This window comes from Terrapene carolina, unplaced genomic scaffold, assembly GCF_002925995.2.
Source record: "Terrapene carolina triunguis isolate 2854851 unplaced genomic scaffold, T_m_triunguis-2.0 Scaffold132, whole genome shotgun sequence".
Classification (NCBI taxonomy): domain Eukaryota; kingdom Metazoa; phylum Chordata; order Testudines; family Emydidae; genus Terrapene; species Terrapene triunguis.
The window spans coordinates 5,095,067-5,110,833 of NW_020664483.1; the positions used below are offsets into that span (position 1 = coordinate 5,095,067).

The 15,767-nt window shown below is 45.4% G+C and overlaps 1 protein-coding gene across 1 annotated transcript; it reads right to left on the minus strand.

The window, feature by feature from the left end:
- Positions 1 to 8: 8 nt before the first annotated feature.
- BIRC5 (baculoviral IAP repeat containing 5) lies at positions 9 to 3,301 on the minus strand. Its single transcript, XM_026653184.2, has 4 exons — positions 3,152 to 3,301; positions 2,786 to 2,895; positions 1,024 to 1,141; positions 9 to 732 (listed from the first exon to the last, which is right to left on the minus strand). Exons 1-4 carry the CDS (start codon positions 3,281 to 3,283, stop codon positions 649 to 651), a joined length of 444 nt encoding a protein of 147 aa, XP_026508969.1. The 5' UTR covers positions 3,284 to 3,301; the 3' UTR covers positions 9 to 648.
- Positions 3,302 to 15,767: the final 12,466 nt, after the last annotated feature.

The following is a 15,767-nucleotide window of genomic DNA, read 5'->3' on the forward strand; positions in this document are numbered from 1 at the left end:
TTTTTGTTTTTAAAAAACTATCGCCAAGGCTTTTTTTTTTTCTTAAACCGACTTCAAGTGGCTTTGAATCAAGCAAGTAGCTGACACCTTTTGATATCAAAAATCACAAGTAATCTTCTTATCCTTAGAAGAACTACAGGATTGAGCCCAAGGAGAGCAATTGTGCCTTTCAGATTAGGATGCTGTTGGAAATATCTTAAATGGATCATTCCCCACTTCTGCAGGGGTGCCTCTAAGACAGCATTTACTGTGATTAACTTATATTTCACATTTTAAAATAAATGAATTGTGTGAACTATTCTAATAGGAGAGATTGTTAGACTTCACTATAGAATACTCAGATTGAGCAGTTAAATAAATCATTGTGCATTAAGTTTCCTTTAGACATTTATTTATGTGTCAACATGAGAAAATTTCAAAGGAGGTTTGCAGAGTCATGTAAGAGATTTAGGAACACAAACGTCAATGGTAGTTGCAGTCCTAAATGCCTTAGGTGATTTTGAAAATCTCCCCCTTTGTTTATAAGTATATATCCCTTTGATCCTTGCATGAAAGGGACCTGAACAACTACCACCACCCAGGCACAAAGAGACAACTCTAGAGAACATATATACAAGTCAGACACTGCACAAGGCAAATCGCAGGGGCCTAGGAGACCAGCTTCTCAATATCACGACGTGCACGCTGTGATTCTTCCTTAAACTCCGTCACTTTCTGAGAGATTTGCTTTTTCTGGAAAGATCAAAAATAAAATTCCTTCAGCTTACTACAGGCAGTATCACGCTCAGCTTGGTGGGAAAGGACAAGGTACTACAGCTCAGCACTCCCCCCAGGGCAAAGGCAGGGAACTGCAAGGTGACATGCTGGCTGGCCCAACACATGTCAGAGGGGAGAGTAATGAAGTGTCTCCTTGGCAAGGAAGCCAAATTCTCAGGAGGCTACCTAACAGGTCCTAGGACTGGAGGCTACATTAGCCTTTTGGAATAGAGGACCTAAAACACCCCAATTCTGAGCTGTACGTACAATCATGTTTCTTGTTCGTTCCTTGTCCAGTTTCAGGAATTCCTGCAGTGTCAGGTCAACAGGGTTCTTATGGAGGGAGAGAAAAGCGCAGCCAGAGGAGTGTTTCCTGTGCTCATCTCTAGGAAAGGGAGACCAGGCTCATGTTAAAGGCACACAACTGTACTCCAGCGCAAAGCATTTCAATAGTTACTTGCTTTCACCCCATCCTCTACCACAGCAGTTCTCAAACTGGAGGCCTTAGAGACTGCACAGGAGGTCCACAAAATATTATGAGCAGAGATGATGCCCGGGGGTGGGGGGGGGGCATGTGGGGTCCTGCTCGTGGAGTCAATGGTGTGAGGCAACCCCTTCTGATGGCAGGGGGAGCCATCAAAATGTTCACGGGCCCTGGGAGGGAGCACCACCTCCACCTCACCTGTCTGGGCTGGGAGAGCGGGGGCACACAACCAAAAACCGCAGTGTCACTGCAAAAGAGAGATCTCCCCCTGCCGTCAGAAGGAGTTGCCTCACAGCCACTGACTGCATGAGCAGGCAACAGCTAGCCAAGGAGAGAGACACTGCTCTGCCCTGCTATGTCAGCTCTTCAGGTAGCAGGGCCAAATGGAAGGCAGAAATCTGGCAGGGCACATCTGCAGCCTCCCCCCCCCCCCCCCCCCTCTGGATAGAGGCTGCAGTAAGAAGCAGGCACACCCATCTCACATAACTGTAAGTACTTATACCTTTTTTTCTTAAAGCATTGCTAACAGTATGTGTTTATATGAAGTACACATACTTTTATCAATCCGTTTATCAGTTGGGAGTCTGATGAACATTGCATTTGAAAAGGGGGCTGTCAACAAAAAGAGTTTGAGAACTCTGCTCTACCGTATGTCCACTACTCACAGAGCCACAAGTGAGTCACTCCCCAACCCCACACCCTGCGATACTGAGAGATACCAATTTACTGGCATTTTGCTAAAACACTCCACCCTTGAGGTTCAGCTGGCATTTCAATCCTAAAGTAGTTTCCTCACTCTCAGCCATTTCAGTCTCCTCAGGGCTCAGTCCCAAACCCATAGCAACTGGGCTATGGGTTCAAGGAACTATTTTAAGGAGCCTAGTCCTCTGTGGGGATTTCGATTAGTTAAGAAAAGTAGAACATAACCATGTCTCACTTGGCATGAGTGAAGAACAAAGTCCTGGAGGAGGTTAAAGACAGGAGTGTTCCAGTTGCTGATCAGCGATGTGCTGTCTTGCATAGTATGTACTCTGGCTTCACTCCCATATTTAGCTGACCTGTGTTTGTGACTGTCACACACTCCCAGAAGGGGAAGCTATTGTGATTCCTACAGTGGAACACCTTCCATGGAGGTCCAATAGACTGGCTCCACTCCTGAGTAAAAATTCAAGTTACTTACTGAGGACACACAGAGGACATTAGTTTTCCTCCTGATACTTAAAAGAACATTGGGTCCAGCTACCAAAGCAGCCCTGGGGCAGCAGAGGCTCCTTGTTCTCCTTTGAGGAGCATAAATTCAATACATAATCCTGTATTCGTGTAATAATCAGGGGATAACTCCACCCAGGAGGCACATGCTAGGCAGCTTCAGTGATGTGTAATTAGACAGTAGTTGGCCAAGAAAATGAACGCTGCCATGGGACTTTCTGGCATCCGGGTTTGCAGGGGTCTATTCTCCCCTATAACAGGCAGCTTCTATCTGAAGAAGCCCCTGTAGGCCTAGCGCAGGGCTATTGTGGCCCCCCCATGGACTGGGATACTTACACGGGGTCATCCTCCGGCTCCCAGCCTTCCAGCTCCTTGAAGCAGAAGAAGCATTGCACCACATCAGGCCCGTTCTCACTGGGGCAGTGGATGAATCCGGCTTCTGCCATCTGGAGCGGGGGGAGAGAAAGACGGGATCAGCCAGACCCCCCCCCCCAGCTCCTTCCCGCTGGGGCTGGCGGCGGGCACAGCAGGGGCCGGGGAGAGGCGGGGGTGCCCCAGTCCCGGGGGTGCTGGAGGAGGAGTCCCCCGCAGCCCAGTCCCAGGCCTGGGCTCAGTGCGCCGGGGAAGCGGGGCAGCCTCCGAGCCGCTCGCGGCGCGGGCAGCCGGAGCGGGGCCCGCCTGCGCCCCGGCCCCCAGCCTCACCCGCTCCGGGGTGCAGGCGCAGCCCTCGGTGAAGGGCCAGCTGCGGTAGGTGGCCAGGCGGGTCTCGCTCAGGTAGAGCTGCCACTCGGCGGGCAGGAGCGCGGCGGCGGCGGCAACCGCGGGGCACTTCATCTTCAAATCGCGGCGGCGGCGCGGGGGCTGCCGGGACTGGGCGCGGCCGCACACGCGCGCGGGGCACCCTGGGAACTGTAGTTTTGGGGGTGGCCGCGCGGGCTGGGCCGTTATAGCGGCTGCCTCTCGTGCGTGAATAGCGCGTCACAGTGAGACGGGGCGGGAGCCTGGGGGCGGGGATATAGAGAGATGTGTCAGGGCTGTGGGGTTGTTGACCTGTGGGAGGGGCAGGGGGATGTGGGGGGGTGTCAGGGCTGTGGGAGTGTTGACCTGTGGGTGGTGGGTACTGGTGCCATGGGGGGATGTTAGGGGTGTCAGGGCTGTGGGGTTGTTGACCTGAGGGAGGGGCTATGGGAGGGCATGGGGGTTGTGGGGGGGTGTCAGGGCTGTGGAAGTGTTGACCTGAGGGAGGGGCTGTTGAGGGGACGTTGGGGCCATGGGGGGATGTTAGGGGTTTCTGGGCTGTGGGAGTGTTGACCTGTGAGGGGGGGGGGGCACTGGTGCCATGGGGGGATGTTAGGGGTGTCAGGGTTGCGGGGGTGTTGACAAGTGTCAGAGCTGTGGGGGATGTTGGGGTGTGAGGGCAGGGGCTGAGGCACTCTGCCCTGAGTGGTGATGTTGCCCTGCTTTGCCCCAGCCCTGCTGTGTGGTAGTTTGGGGAGCAGGACAGAGCTCACCCCATCTTGGGAACGGCATGAGCAGTGATACAGGTGGTGAATCGCAACCCCCACCCGTCAGTCTGAGCCTGTAACTAGAAAAGGAGTCTGGAGTCAAAGAAGATGGGTTTGGGTCTGTGCTGGGAGCAGAGATTGGGCCTTTATAGGGAACAGACACAAACAGGTGAAAACTCAGTTGATCCAGGTTTGACTGCTTCTTGCGTTTTACTGAGCACTATTATTATTTGTTTTACCATCATGCCTAGGAGCCGGTTACAAACCAGGACCTCATTATGTTTGGCACTGTACAAACAGAAGAAAAAGACAGTCCCCACCCCAAGAGGTTTATAATCGAAGCATGAAAGCCAGTTTTGTTTACTACTACCTAAAGATTAAATTTTTATATTATAATTGAGGAGGGCTTGAAACCCTTGTATAGCTTGTAGTTGCTAGTCTCCCTCTTCTATACAGTCCAGGGAGCTAATCCCAATTGCACCAACAATAAAGACTGACCTCAGACCACAGAACTCGGGGAGGGTGCGGGGGGTGGAATTGTGGCCCGTTTGGGGAAAGGTTGCTGATAGGCTGGCATCTCGACTAAGGCTTGATTAATATTCTGAGGTATATGATGGTTGTGCTAAAGATGAGGTGTGTCTCTGAGTGGGGAAGTTGGGATATATATTTCTGTTAGTCTTAACTTATTTCCTTCTGTTAGGTATGCTATGCACAGAGCCACCTTATCTGACGCACAACGTGGTGCTTTTGTGTATTAATTCATATGTGCTGGCTCCCACAGAGTAACACTGCAAAAGATGGTGGTGTTGCTACTGGTTTTAAAAAGAACAATACAAGCTGTAGCTGTCCAAGTGTAATAACTGCCTGCTAAGATCAGTATTGAATTTGCATAGTCAATTAGCTCTTACCGGTATGTTCTGCTTAACTCCTTATTTAATGTGAAAAGCAAGCTTTTATGGAAAATATGCTGTAACTTTAATAACAAGTATTGTGAGGCACTCAACCGCTTAGGCTAATCCTTAACAACCCAGTCCAAAGGGAATTCTGTTTTGTGAATGTTTGCCACAATTGGCAGATGAATAACAGCCTCTGTGTGGGTGTCTGTAATTCACAAGAAATCAAAGGTTATGCTGTCTCTTTTTTCAGGGAGTTAGTCAAACCCTGTTTCTCAGTTCCACTGAAACTCATTATAAATACACCTAGATATTACACAACTATCTTCATGAAAACTTTCAATGTCATTTACATGTTTGTCCTGGATCATCTCAGGATTTTATGGCTGCCATCACATGTCATGTAGGCAGTTGCCATCTTTACTCATAGTGTTGGACACACTCAAGTCGGGTGAAATCCTGGCCCCTTTGAAATCAATGGCAAAACTCCCATTGCCTTCATAAGGCCAATAATGTTTGGCTCCAGACTGAAAGTTGAGCAGGAAAATATTATTTCTTTGTCGTGGGCTGACAGTTGTCTTTTTTATTCTGTTAGGGCAATGAACCTTTTTTGCTGGTTCTGTTTTCAGACTGCCATGAGGGAGAATACTGTTCAGCTGAATGACTGCTCTCTCAGTGGTGTGGTAAGATTTTATTGTGTTCTTTTGTCTTCTGCTATTGATACGGTGGGCTTCAGACACTTTCTATACTAGCTTCATCTTCATAGGTCACGATGGTAGACTGATTCCCTGCAACAGAGGAGAGAGAGTATTCCTGGTGGAAGTCTTGTGGTGAGTCTGACTGATCTGCAGAATAAGGAGCTTTTGATGTTCAAAACTCTATGGTTGCAGGTTACCACAACAGACGGGACCATTGTGATCATCTAATCTGTCCTCCTGCATAACACAGGCCTTAATTAATTTTTTGAACTACTGCATATCTTTTAGAAATATATTCCATTTTAAAGTTTTCCAGTGATGGAGAATCCACAATCCCTGGTAAGTTGTTCCAATGGTTATTACCCTCAGTGTTAAACTTGTATCTTATTTTTACTCTTAATTTGTCTAGCTTCAGCTTCTAGCCACTGGATCCTGTTATGGTGAAGGGGAGAAAAAGATGCCGTCTTTCACCATTATAGTGTCCACAGTTACACACTGCAGAACTCTTCCAGGTGACTAAAAGGTTGGTTAATCATTGATGTCTTCATTTGATATGGGGGGGTTGAATTTTTCTCACTGGGAAGAATGTTCATGTTACACTGCAGATAATAGCTCAGGGTGGATCTGAGTGAGATCTCCTGCTGCTGAAACAGAGCAGTGTCTCAGGGGGATAAATGCCAAGTAGTGTGTACATTTCAGCTAGAGCTGCTCATTGATGCTGTGGTGGTGCTGGGGAGGGGCCTTGAGGCAGATGCACAAGGGAGCACTGTTGCTCAGCCTTTGAAATTTTTGAGTACTTACTTGACCTTTAAATTATATTATTGATGCCCAAATGACCATTTTTCTGAGCAAGTACCCAGGTTGTGCCTGCAGTTACAATGATTGCACATACAAATATAGAAGTGCAACTAAGTATACATTTTTACCTATGGACTTTGTCTTCATGTTTAAAAACTTGTTCTGTAGTGTGTGCATAGTTCATAGTGCGAATTAATATTATAGCCAGGTAGTACCATGTCTCTAAGAATAAGGAGCCCTTGATGTTTCTCCTTAAGTAAGTAAGTGGAATATCTGGCATCCAGCCCAAATTTTCAGAAATATTCACTAATTTTGGGTGCCTCAATATTTGGGTGCCCAACTTGAGACCCAAGGGCCAGGATTTTTGGAGGGCTTCAGATGGAGCTGTGGGCATGTTTAGCGCGTCTGAAAATCAGACTACAGGTGTCTGAAAACATGTATTAAAAATCAGAGATTACTGCTGAAAATGTCGGCCTTAACTTTCAATAAAATTATTTATTTCTGCAAAGAAATCAAAACTACTTCATCCTCCCCCCCATGCCTGTGTCAGACAGAATATGTCTGTAATCCAGATTCTCAACATTCATTCCTGTGGATGGAAATAGATCTACTTTAAAGCAGGCTGCACTGTTTTTGAACTTAGATGTCGATCACATGGAAGAAACTGCCTTGTTTGTCTCCCCCCAAATCGTGAGTGAATGATGGCACAATCAAGGTTTGGAATTATTCTACTTATCAACTGACCATTCTGCTGTGGAGGGAGAGAGGGTCCTCTGGTATACTATTACTTGGATAATGCATTGACATTTGGGGCAGGTTGTGCTTTTGACATAGAACCCATTGTAGTAGTTGTGGATATTTCCTCATCTATGAGCTTCAGCAACTCTTCACTGCAGAGTTAGCCCAGGTGATCAGCAGTTGGGTTAGCCTGGCCGATGTGTGAGAGGCCACGCTGCAAAGCCATACCCCAGTTACTGCACCCTCACTGGTGCTACGCTCACCCGTGTGTGTTGCTAGGACTGCTGGGGACTGACTGCCCATGGTTCTCTGTGCTGCAGTAAGGTCAGCTGCTCTTTTATTCTTTCCCAGTGAATTGTGTGAGAACTTGTCTGTCCTTTTGAGAACATGTGGGGGGGGGGGGGGTAGGCATTGGAGAACTGTCTGCACTAAAGTGGTTTACCCTGTGTCCTCACTCCAAAGTGGGCTGGTTGCCAGCCCAAGTGAAAGTGGAACCTGGCCTTTAATCCACATCCCCAGCTGTATCAGATTGAAAGTATAACTAAATTTGTATGAGAAATCTCTGTGTGGTCAGGAAGGGGGTTAGAGAGCCAACACCACGTAAGAGCCTGGACTAATTCTGCAGTGAAGACATGAACCCTTTGAGGGTGGTCTCTGAGTCTTGTCCTTCAGGTTTCAGTTTTTGTGCTGATTATGCAGGCCTCATATTTTTCCCATAAACTTGTTTTCCAGCTTCAGAAACAACAAAGATGGAGAAGTTCTTAAAGGGCAGCTCCAATCTGAAAAGCAACCATGTAAAAGTGGTGCTATCTTACTTAAAAACATGTTCCCATTTATAGTCAAAGCTGTTGACCTTACTGACTATAAATAAGTTTATGCTACTTTTTATTCCTGTAAACATTCCAGAGCCAAGAGCGTAAACTGGATTGTATTTTGGTTTGTGCACCATCAGTAGAACAATTAGCTACATTTTGACTGCAGAATTTTTATGGTTGGTAAGACATGAGCCAGAAAAAAAATCCTTGACTTTCAGATGCCAGGCTGAGTCTGCAGGACTGGCAGTTAAAAATCCATTGTTTTACTTGTAAACTGAACCAATTTGGTCAGGAAATTATGGAGACATATCAGACATGGAACCTCCCCAGTATGGTCATTACAATGTCACTTCCACAGTAGTCACAATCTAAGGAAAGCTTGCTCTGTAGGCTGGGATTATGGCGGGGTGCTAGGATTGTTGTCCCTTCTTGATGTTACAGGAAAAATCACATAAGATCTGGTGTATTCATCAGGAAAGCGTGGTGAGGTTCAGTGGGCAGCAGCCAGGCACACAAGAACGTTGAAGTTTCTTAGTTCTCTTGAAAGGACAAGAGAATCCAGGTGGGGTTTAGTGGTCACATTATGAGGCTTGGTTGATGTTGATGCAGCCTCACATACCCCTGTTCTGAGGATTATTTCTGCTGCTGGCATGAGTACTCTCTACGGGTATGTGTGTGTGCGTAATACCACAAAGACAGCATTCAAGGATGCCTGCTGCCAGGTAAACCCAAAGAGTGCCAGCATGTGACGATTTAACTTCATATTTGAAGTGATTTTTTTTAAAAATCATGAACAGGGCTCGGACCCAGAACTTTCTGATTGGCCATCCAAGATTTTATACTTATCAGTCATCAAGATACAAGTATAATCTGAGTCAACAGCATGTGTGTTTCAATACATGTGGAAAGGTTTATTTTGGAATACCATGATAAATCCCATGCCTTACAAGTGAATAAAAAGATCTCCTATAAGATTATAGTACTTCAGTAGCAAGAATCCACAATAATTGAGAACAATTACTGTGATCACATTTTAAGATCTGAATAGAACTGTGTAACTTAAAAGTCTCCTAAAGAGGTTTTTTTTCCTGTCCAGTTCAAATGGATGCAGTTATCTGAGGACAGTACAAAACTTGAACGTTTCATTTTAACATCCCTTATAAACTAGACATTAACAATTTGTAATTGTATTCTCAGGAGAGATGACAGTCTCCTGCCAACTGTATTTACCTCCAGGCCAGGCAATAAACTGACTGAGAACATTTTTTGTTACTAGGTGAGAACCTGGCTTACTCAGTTAGGAATAGATGAGCTCCTGTAAATGTTGTTCTTATGAATACATTATGCACCACAGAAAATATTACAAAGGAAAATAGTTATTAAGAAAATTTAGTACAAATCCTATGGAGGCAGTGTTATCTGGTGGGTGGAGCAGTGAACTCCATTAGTTAAAACAGTGCGACTTCTATGTGACATAGTTATATGTACAACTATAAAAGTGAGCAATCTTATTTTGGTTAGCTTCAGTCAATAAGTAATTGACTGAAGCCGTACCAAAATAAGATTGTCCACAAAGACTTTTGCACTGGTTTAACTAAGTTGATTTAACATCACATTTTTAATTAAACTGGTGCAACATCTGTGTACAGACAAGTCCTAAGTGTTTGTACAGAGCCCAGCATAATGGGACTGCTGTCTCAGCTGGAGCCTCTAATGCTACTGCAATAGAAATAATATCAAACCCAGAAATAACATGGACTATTAAAAGCATATTTAGGGCAAAGTTTAACATTTTTGACCAACATTTTTGAATGACTGTAACACGAAGAAAAAGAAGAGTTTTATACAGCTGGGTTGAGGAACTTTTCACAGCACTTTGCACAATTATATGCTTATCTCTGGGGAAAGCTAATTAATTACTTTTTATTCAATATAAAAAGACATAGTGCTTGTACCAGCAGCCACTGCTGCAGGTCAAATTGCAAAGCACTTCCTTTGTAATTCAAAATGCATCCAAAAGTCAGAAAATACAAATGTTAGGGTTAATCGTGCTACTTATGTGTATGCATCAAATTAGCCTTTAAATACACGCTCATATGTTATTTTAGATTTGTGAGTGTATCTAAGGCTGTAAGAAAAATGGTATTTGAAATCCTATGTGATCACATGACTAAAAATCCCATTGTAAATGCCTACATTCAAAATGATAGAATGAAAGTTGCATGTTAAACCTTAACTTTCTCATTTCCTGACTTTGGAGTGCTTCCTTGTGGAACCTTAACTATACATTAACTTAGTGTTTTATACCAAGGTTGAAATGTTCAAAGCCGACTGGGGCATTTAGCCACATAACTCAATGGTATTTGTGGGGCAGAATCACCTAGTTGGCTTTGAAAATCTCAATGATAGGTGCACTGCACGGGCCTAATCATGCAAGCCCTTTCTCCCATGAGTAAGGATTAGTGAATAAGAATTTTGTGGCTCAAGTCCTAAGGCCTTATCTATACAGCAACATCTCATGGAATTTATATCCAGTTAATAGTGTGGCTGGCTCTAAACATGATTTGTGTGACAGCACAGAGCATGGCTAACTTTCTGTGTAGCCATCATGTGCTCATGGTTTTTGCTACTCACAGGCCTACGCTGCCATATGGTTGTATCTGTAACCAGTTCATCATGCTGCTTTTGTGCAATATGGACAGGTCCCCTAACTGCCTGCTTAATGGATTTGGACAGTCATCCTTCTTTGCCCCAGCTCTCTGTAGTAGGACATCTCAGAGCATGTTACTGGTGATGCTCTGTGTTTGTCCTTAGGCCATTCAGTCCTTCCTACAGCAGAATGAAAAGAGGCACAAATCTAGTTTTGGGGGGAAAGGAGGAAACATTTTTTTGTCAGGTTGATATTTTTTTTAAAATGACAGCAATTAGAAGCTGCTCATTGGTTTGGAATATTATTAGTTTTGGTGGAGAGGGATGAGTGACCATAGTGCGCGTGAGATGGGTGATGCAATTTATCCTGTTAGTCTGCAAACAGTCAGAATGCTACACCATGTATGTTTGTAGTTGTGTAAAGTACATGTACACACAACGGATGTAGCATTATATCAGGGGTTCTCAAATTGGGAGTCAGGACCCCTCCGGGGATCATGAGGTTATTACATAGGGGGTTGCAAGCTGTCAGCCTCCACCCCAAACCCTGCTTTGCCTCCAGCATTTATAATGGTGTTAAATATATTAAAAAGCACTCAGAGGCTTGCTATGTGAAAGGGGTCACCGGTACAGAAGTTTGAGAACCACTGCAGTATATGTACCAGACTTTGCCAGTTCCCAGCCTTGTTTGTCCGAAGAGTAATCAGATTCCTCTGTCAACGTGAAGTGCCAAGCATGATTTTGCCCAAATTATTTAGTGCTCAAAGAATTATAAAACAATCTCTTTTGCCTACCCTGCTCATCTTATGTTGCAGATCTAGATGCAAGATGACCCAAATGAAATAGGCAGCTTCCATGTCACGTAATATTAACATACACAGGTAAGGCCACTTAGAAAGATTGATTTTTCTCCTGTAGGAGGAAGGTGAAATTTGATTATTAGTCACAAAGATAAGTTTGCTCAGCTGAATCTGGCTGTAAGAAGGTGCTGGTTTAGCAACTGGAATTGCACAGTCATTGTACAGCTCAGTGGAGCTGCAACGTAATTCAAATTGATGAGGTGTTGGTTTTTTAATCAGTAATAAGATGCTTGGCAGTCAAATGGCTGAGGCACAAAGGAAAGGAAAGCTCAGTAGTGAATAGCGTATGTTACTTACACTCTACCAGAGGGCTCTGGCTATTCCAGAGAAAGCCAGCTGCCCCATGGAGATTTGTGTGGGTGCTTGTTTTCATACTAGTGGTCTTGAACCGCAAAGAGCCATTTGGAAGTTCAGAGTTCCGGGTCCCTTTTCCATTTATGTAAGGCCTTTTCTACACTACAAAGTTTTGTCAGCAAAAGCTGCCTTTGGCCGACAAAACAGGGGACGTGTACACGCTACAAAGCTACTTTCGGTGTCAAAACTCTGCTGTTTTCCCGACAAAAAACTACCTCCATGAGAGGCCTAGAGCTTTTTGTAGCAAAATTAAAGCGACAAAGCATCAGCGTAGACACTGCTGTTTGTATTGTCGACATAACTGGCTTCCACCAGTATCCCACAATGCCTGTGGTGACCGCTCTGCTCACTGTTTTGATCTCTGCTGCCCTGCAGGCATGTGCCCCGCCCCTTCAGAGCTCTGACAGCTGACCCTGCTGCTCCCTTTGGGGAACAAAGAGCAAATCATTAATGGGGAATGCTGCTGTTCTGCCCTGCACTAGGAACCCAGGGGCAGGCAAACTGCTGCTGCAGGGAGCGTGGGGGGGACGACTGCTGTGCTGCTTTGACATTCCTCAGCATGGAGAGCTGAGCTCACAGAGCTGCTCAGGATACGGCTATAGGAGAACTCAGAGGGAATCACGGCACCATAGGTACACAGACAGGCAGAGCGGGGTGTTTCAGGAGAGACTGCTGTGCCATGCAAAGCTGGGGGATGACATGGCAGGGTAGGTTGGTAGGTCAGCCTGTCTCCCCCACCCCAGACAAATCGCTCTCCTCTCCCTCCCCCACCACACATCAGTTGAAAAGTGGCTGACAATCTACTAGGATGCCCCTGGAAGGATGGGATTGAGAAACCTGCATCATGTGACACTGTACCTGCCCCATGAAGCATTGCAAACCCTTCCCAAAGCACCCTGCGGCCAGTTCCACAGTGGAATAGCTACCCACAGTGCACTGCTCTCTGTGTCTGATGCAAGAGTTGTCAGCATCCACACTAGCTCCTTGTAACAGCAGCTTTAATTAAAGCGCTTTAATTAAGGCAGCATAACTTTTATGGACAAAACTTTATAGTGTAGACAAGGCCTAAGATACAGTCAATGTGTGAGAGGACGGGCTTATTTTGAGGAAAGGAGATTGGAGTCACTCCATAGTACAACCATAGCTGGTGGTTGGGGAGACAAATGGTTAACATTCTGGGATGTAAATCTTCCTTTTTTACCTCTTCAGGTGGGTCCTCTGAGCACAAAGAATCCCCTGTTTGGACTCCCGCCCCCTCAAAGGCCTCATGTTGTGGTGGCTGTCTAATGGGGAAAGGCTGTGCACAGCTCCCTTGGAACCCATCAAAACTGCACCATAGAGAAGGAATCAGAGTAGCAGCTGTGTTAGTCTGTATCCGCAAAAAGAACAGGAGTACTTGTGGCACCTTGGAGACTAACAAATTTATTTGAGCATAAGCTTTCGTGGGCTACAGCTCACTTCACTGGATGCATGCAGTGGAAAATACAGTAGGAAGATTATGTGTATGTATGTACATATGTATACATACACATATGTATGTGTATGTATATACACATACATATACATATACACACACACACAACATGAAACAGTGGGTGTTACCATACACACACACTAACGAGAGTGATCAGTTAAGGTGAGCTATTACCAGCAGGAGAGAAAAAATTTTTGTAGTGGTAATCAAAATGGTCCATTTGCAGCAGTTTGACAAGAAGTTGTGAAGAATAAACATGAGGAAATAGTTTTACTTTGTGTAATGACCCATCCACTCCCAGTCTTTATTTAAGCCTAATTTAATGGTGTCCATTTTGCAAATTAATTCCAATTCAGCAGTCTCTCATTGGAGTCTGTTTTTGAAGTTTTTTTGTTGTAATATTGTGACTTTTAGGTCTGTAATTGAGTGACCAGGGAGATTGAAGTGTTCTCAGGCTGGTTTTTGAATGTTATAATTCTTGACGTCTGATTTGTGTCCATTTATTCTTTTATGTAGAGACTGTCCGGTTTGGCCAATGTACATGGCAGAGACACATTGCTGGCACATGATGGCATATATCACATCGGTGAATGTGCAGGTGAACAAGCCTCTGATAGTGTAGCTGATGTGATTAGGTCCTATGATGGTGTCTCCTGAATAGATATGTGGACAGAGTTGGCAATGGGCTTTGTTGCAAGGACTTAGGTGCCTGGGTTAGTGTTTTTGTTGTGTGGTCTGTGGTTGCTGGTGAGAATTTGCTTCAGGTTGGGGGGCTCTCTGTAAGCAAGGACTGGCCTGTCTCCCAAGATCTGTGAGAGTGATGGATCGTCCTTCAGGATAGGTTGTAGGAGCAAATGCGATTGTATCGTAGAGCTTGGCTGTAGACAATGGATCGTGTGGTGTGGTCTGGATGAAAGCTGGAAGCATGTAGGTAAGTATAGTGGTCAGTAGGTTTCTGGTATAGGGTGGTGTTTATGTGACCATCGCTTATTAGCACTGTAGTGTCCAGGAAGTGAATCTCTTGTGTGGACTGGTCCAGGCTGAGGTTGATGGTGGGGTGGAAATTGTTGAAATCATGGTGGAATTCCTCAAGGGCTTCTTTTCCATGGGTCCAGATGATGAAGATGTCATCAATGTAGCGCAAGTAGAGCAGGGGCATTAGGGGACGAGAGCTGAGGAAGCGTTGTTCTAAGTCAGCCATAAAAATGTTGGCATACTGTGGGGCCATGCGGGTACCCATAGCAGTGCCGCTGATTTGAAGGTATATGTTGTCCCCAAATGTGAAATAGTAGTGGGTGAGGACAAAGTCAAAGTTCTGCTACCAGGTTTGCCGTGACATTATCGGGGATACTGTTCCTGATGGCTTGTAGTCCATCTTTGTGTGGAATGTTGGTGAGGAGGGCTTCTACATCCATAGTGGCTAGGATGGTGTTTTTAGGAAGATCACCAATGGATTGTAGTTTCCTCAGGAAGTCATTGGTGTCTCGAAGATAGCTAGGAGTGCTGGTAGCGTAGGGCCTGAGGAGGGAGTCTACATAGCCAGACAGTCCTGCTGTCAGGGTGCCAATGCCTGAGATGATGGGGCGTCCAGGATTTCCAGGTTTATGGATCTTGGGTAGCAGATAGAATACCCCTGCTCGGGGCTCTAGGGGTGTGTCTGTGCGGATTTGCTCTTGTGCTTTTTCAGGAAGTTTCTTGAGCAGATGGTGTAGTTTCTTTTGGTAACCCTCAGTGGGATCAGAGGGTAATGGCTTGTAGAATGTGGTGTTGGAGAGCTGCCTAGCAGCCTCTTGTTCATGTTCCGACCTAGTCATGACGACGACAGCACCTCCTTTGTCAGCCTTTTTGATTATGATGTCAGAGTTGTTTCTGAGGCTGTGGATGGCACTGTGTTCTGAACAGCTGAGGTTATGGGGCAGGTGATGCTGCTTTTCCACAATTTCAGCCCGTGCACGTCGGAGGAAGCACTCTATGTAGAAGTCCAGTCTGTTGTTTTGACCTTCGGGAGGAGTCCACCCAGAATCCTTCTTTTTGTAGTGTTGGTAGGAAGGTCTCTGTGTGTTAGTATGTTGTTCAGAGGTGTGTTGGAAATATTCCTTGAGTTGGAGATGTCGAAAATAGGATTCTAGGTCACCACAGAACTGTATCATGTTCATGGGGGTGGAGGGGCAGAAGGAGAGGCCCTGAAATAGGACAGACTCTTCTGCTGGGCTAAGAGTATAGCTGGAAAGATTAACAATATTGCTGGTGGGGTTAAGGGAACCAAATAAAGACTGGGCGTGGATGGGTCATTACACAAAGTAAAACTATTTCCCCATGTTTATTTCCCCCCTCCCACTGTTCCTCACAACTTCTTGTCAATTGCTGCAAATGGACCATTTTGATTACCACTACAAAAAGTTTTTTTCTCTCCTGCTGGTAATAGCTCACCTTAACTGATCACTCTCGTTAGAGTGTGTATGGTAACACCCATTGTTTCATGTTCTCTGTGTATATATACACATCTTCCTACTGTATTTTCCTCTGCATGCATT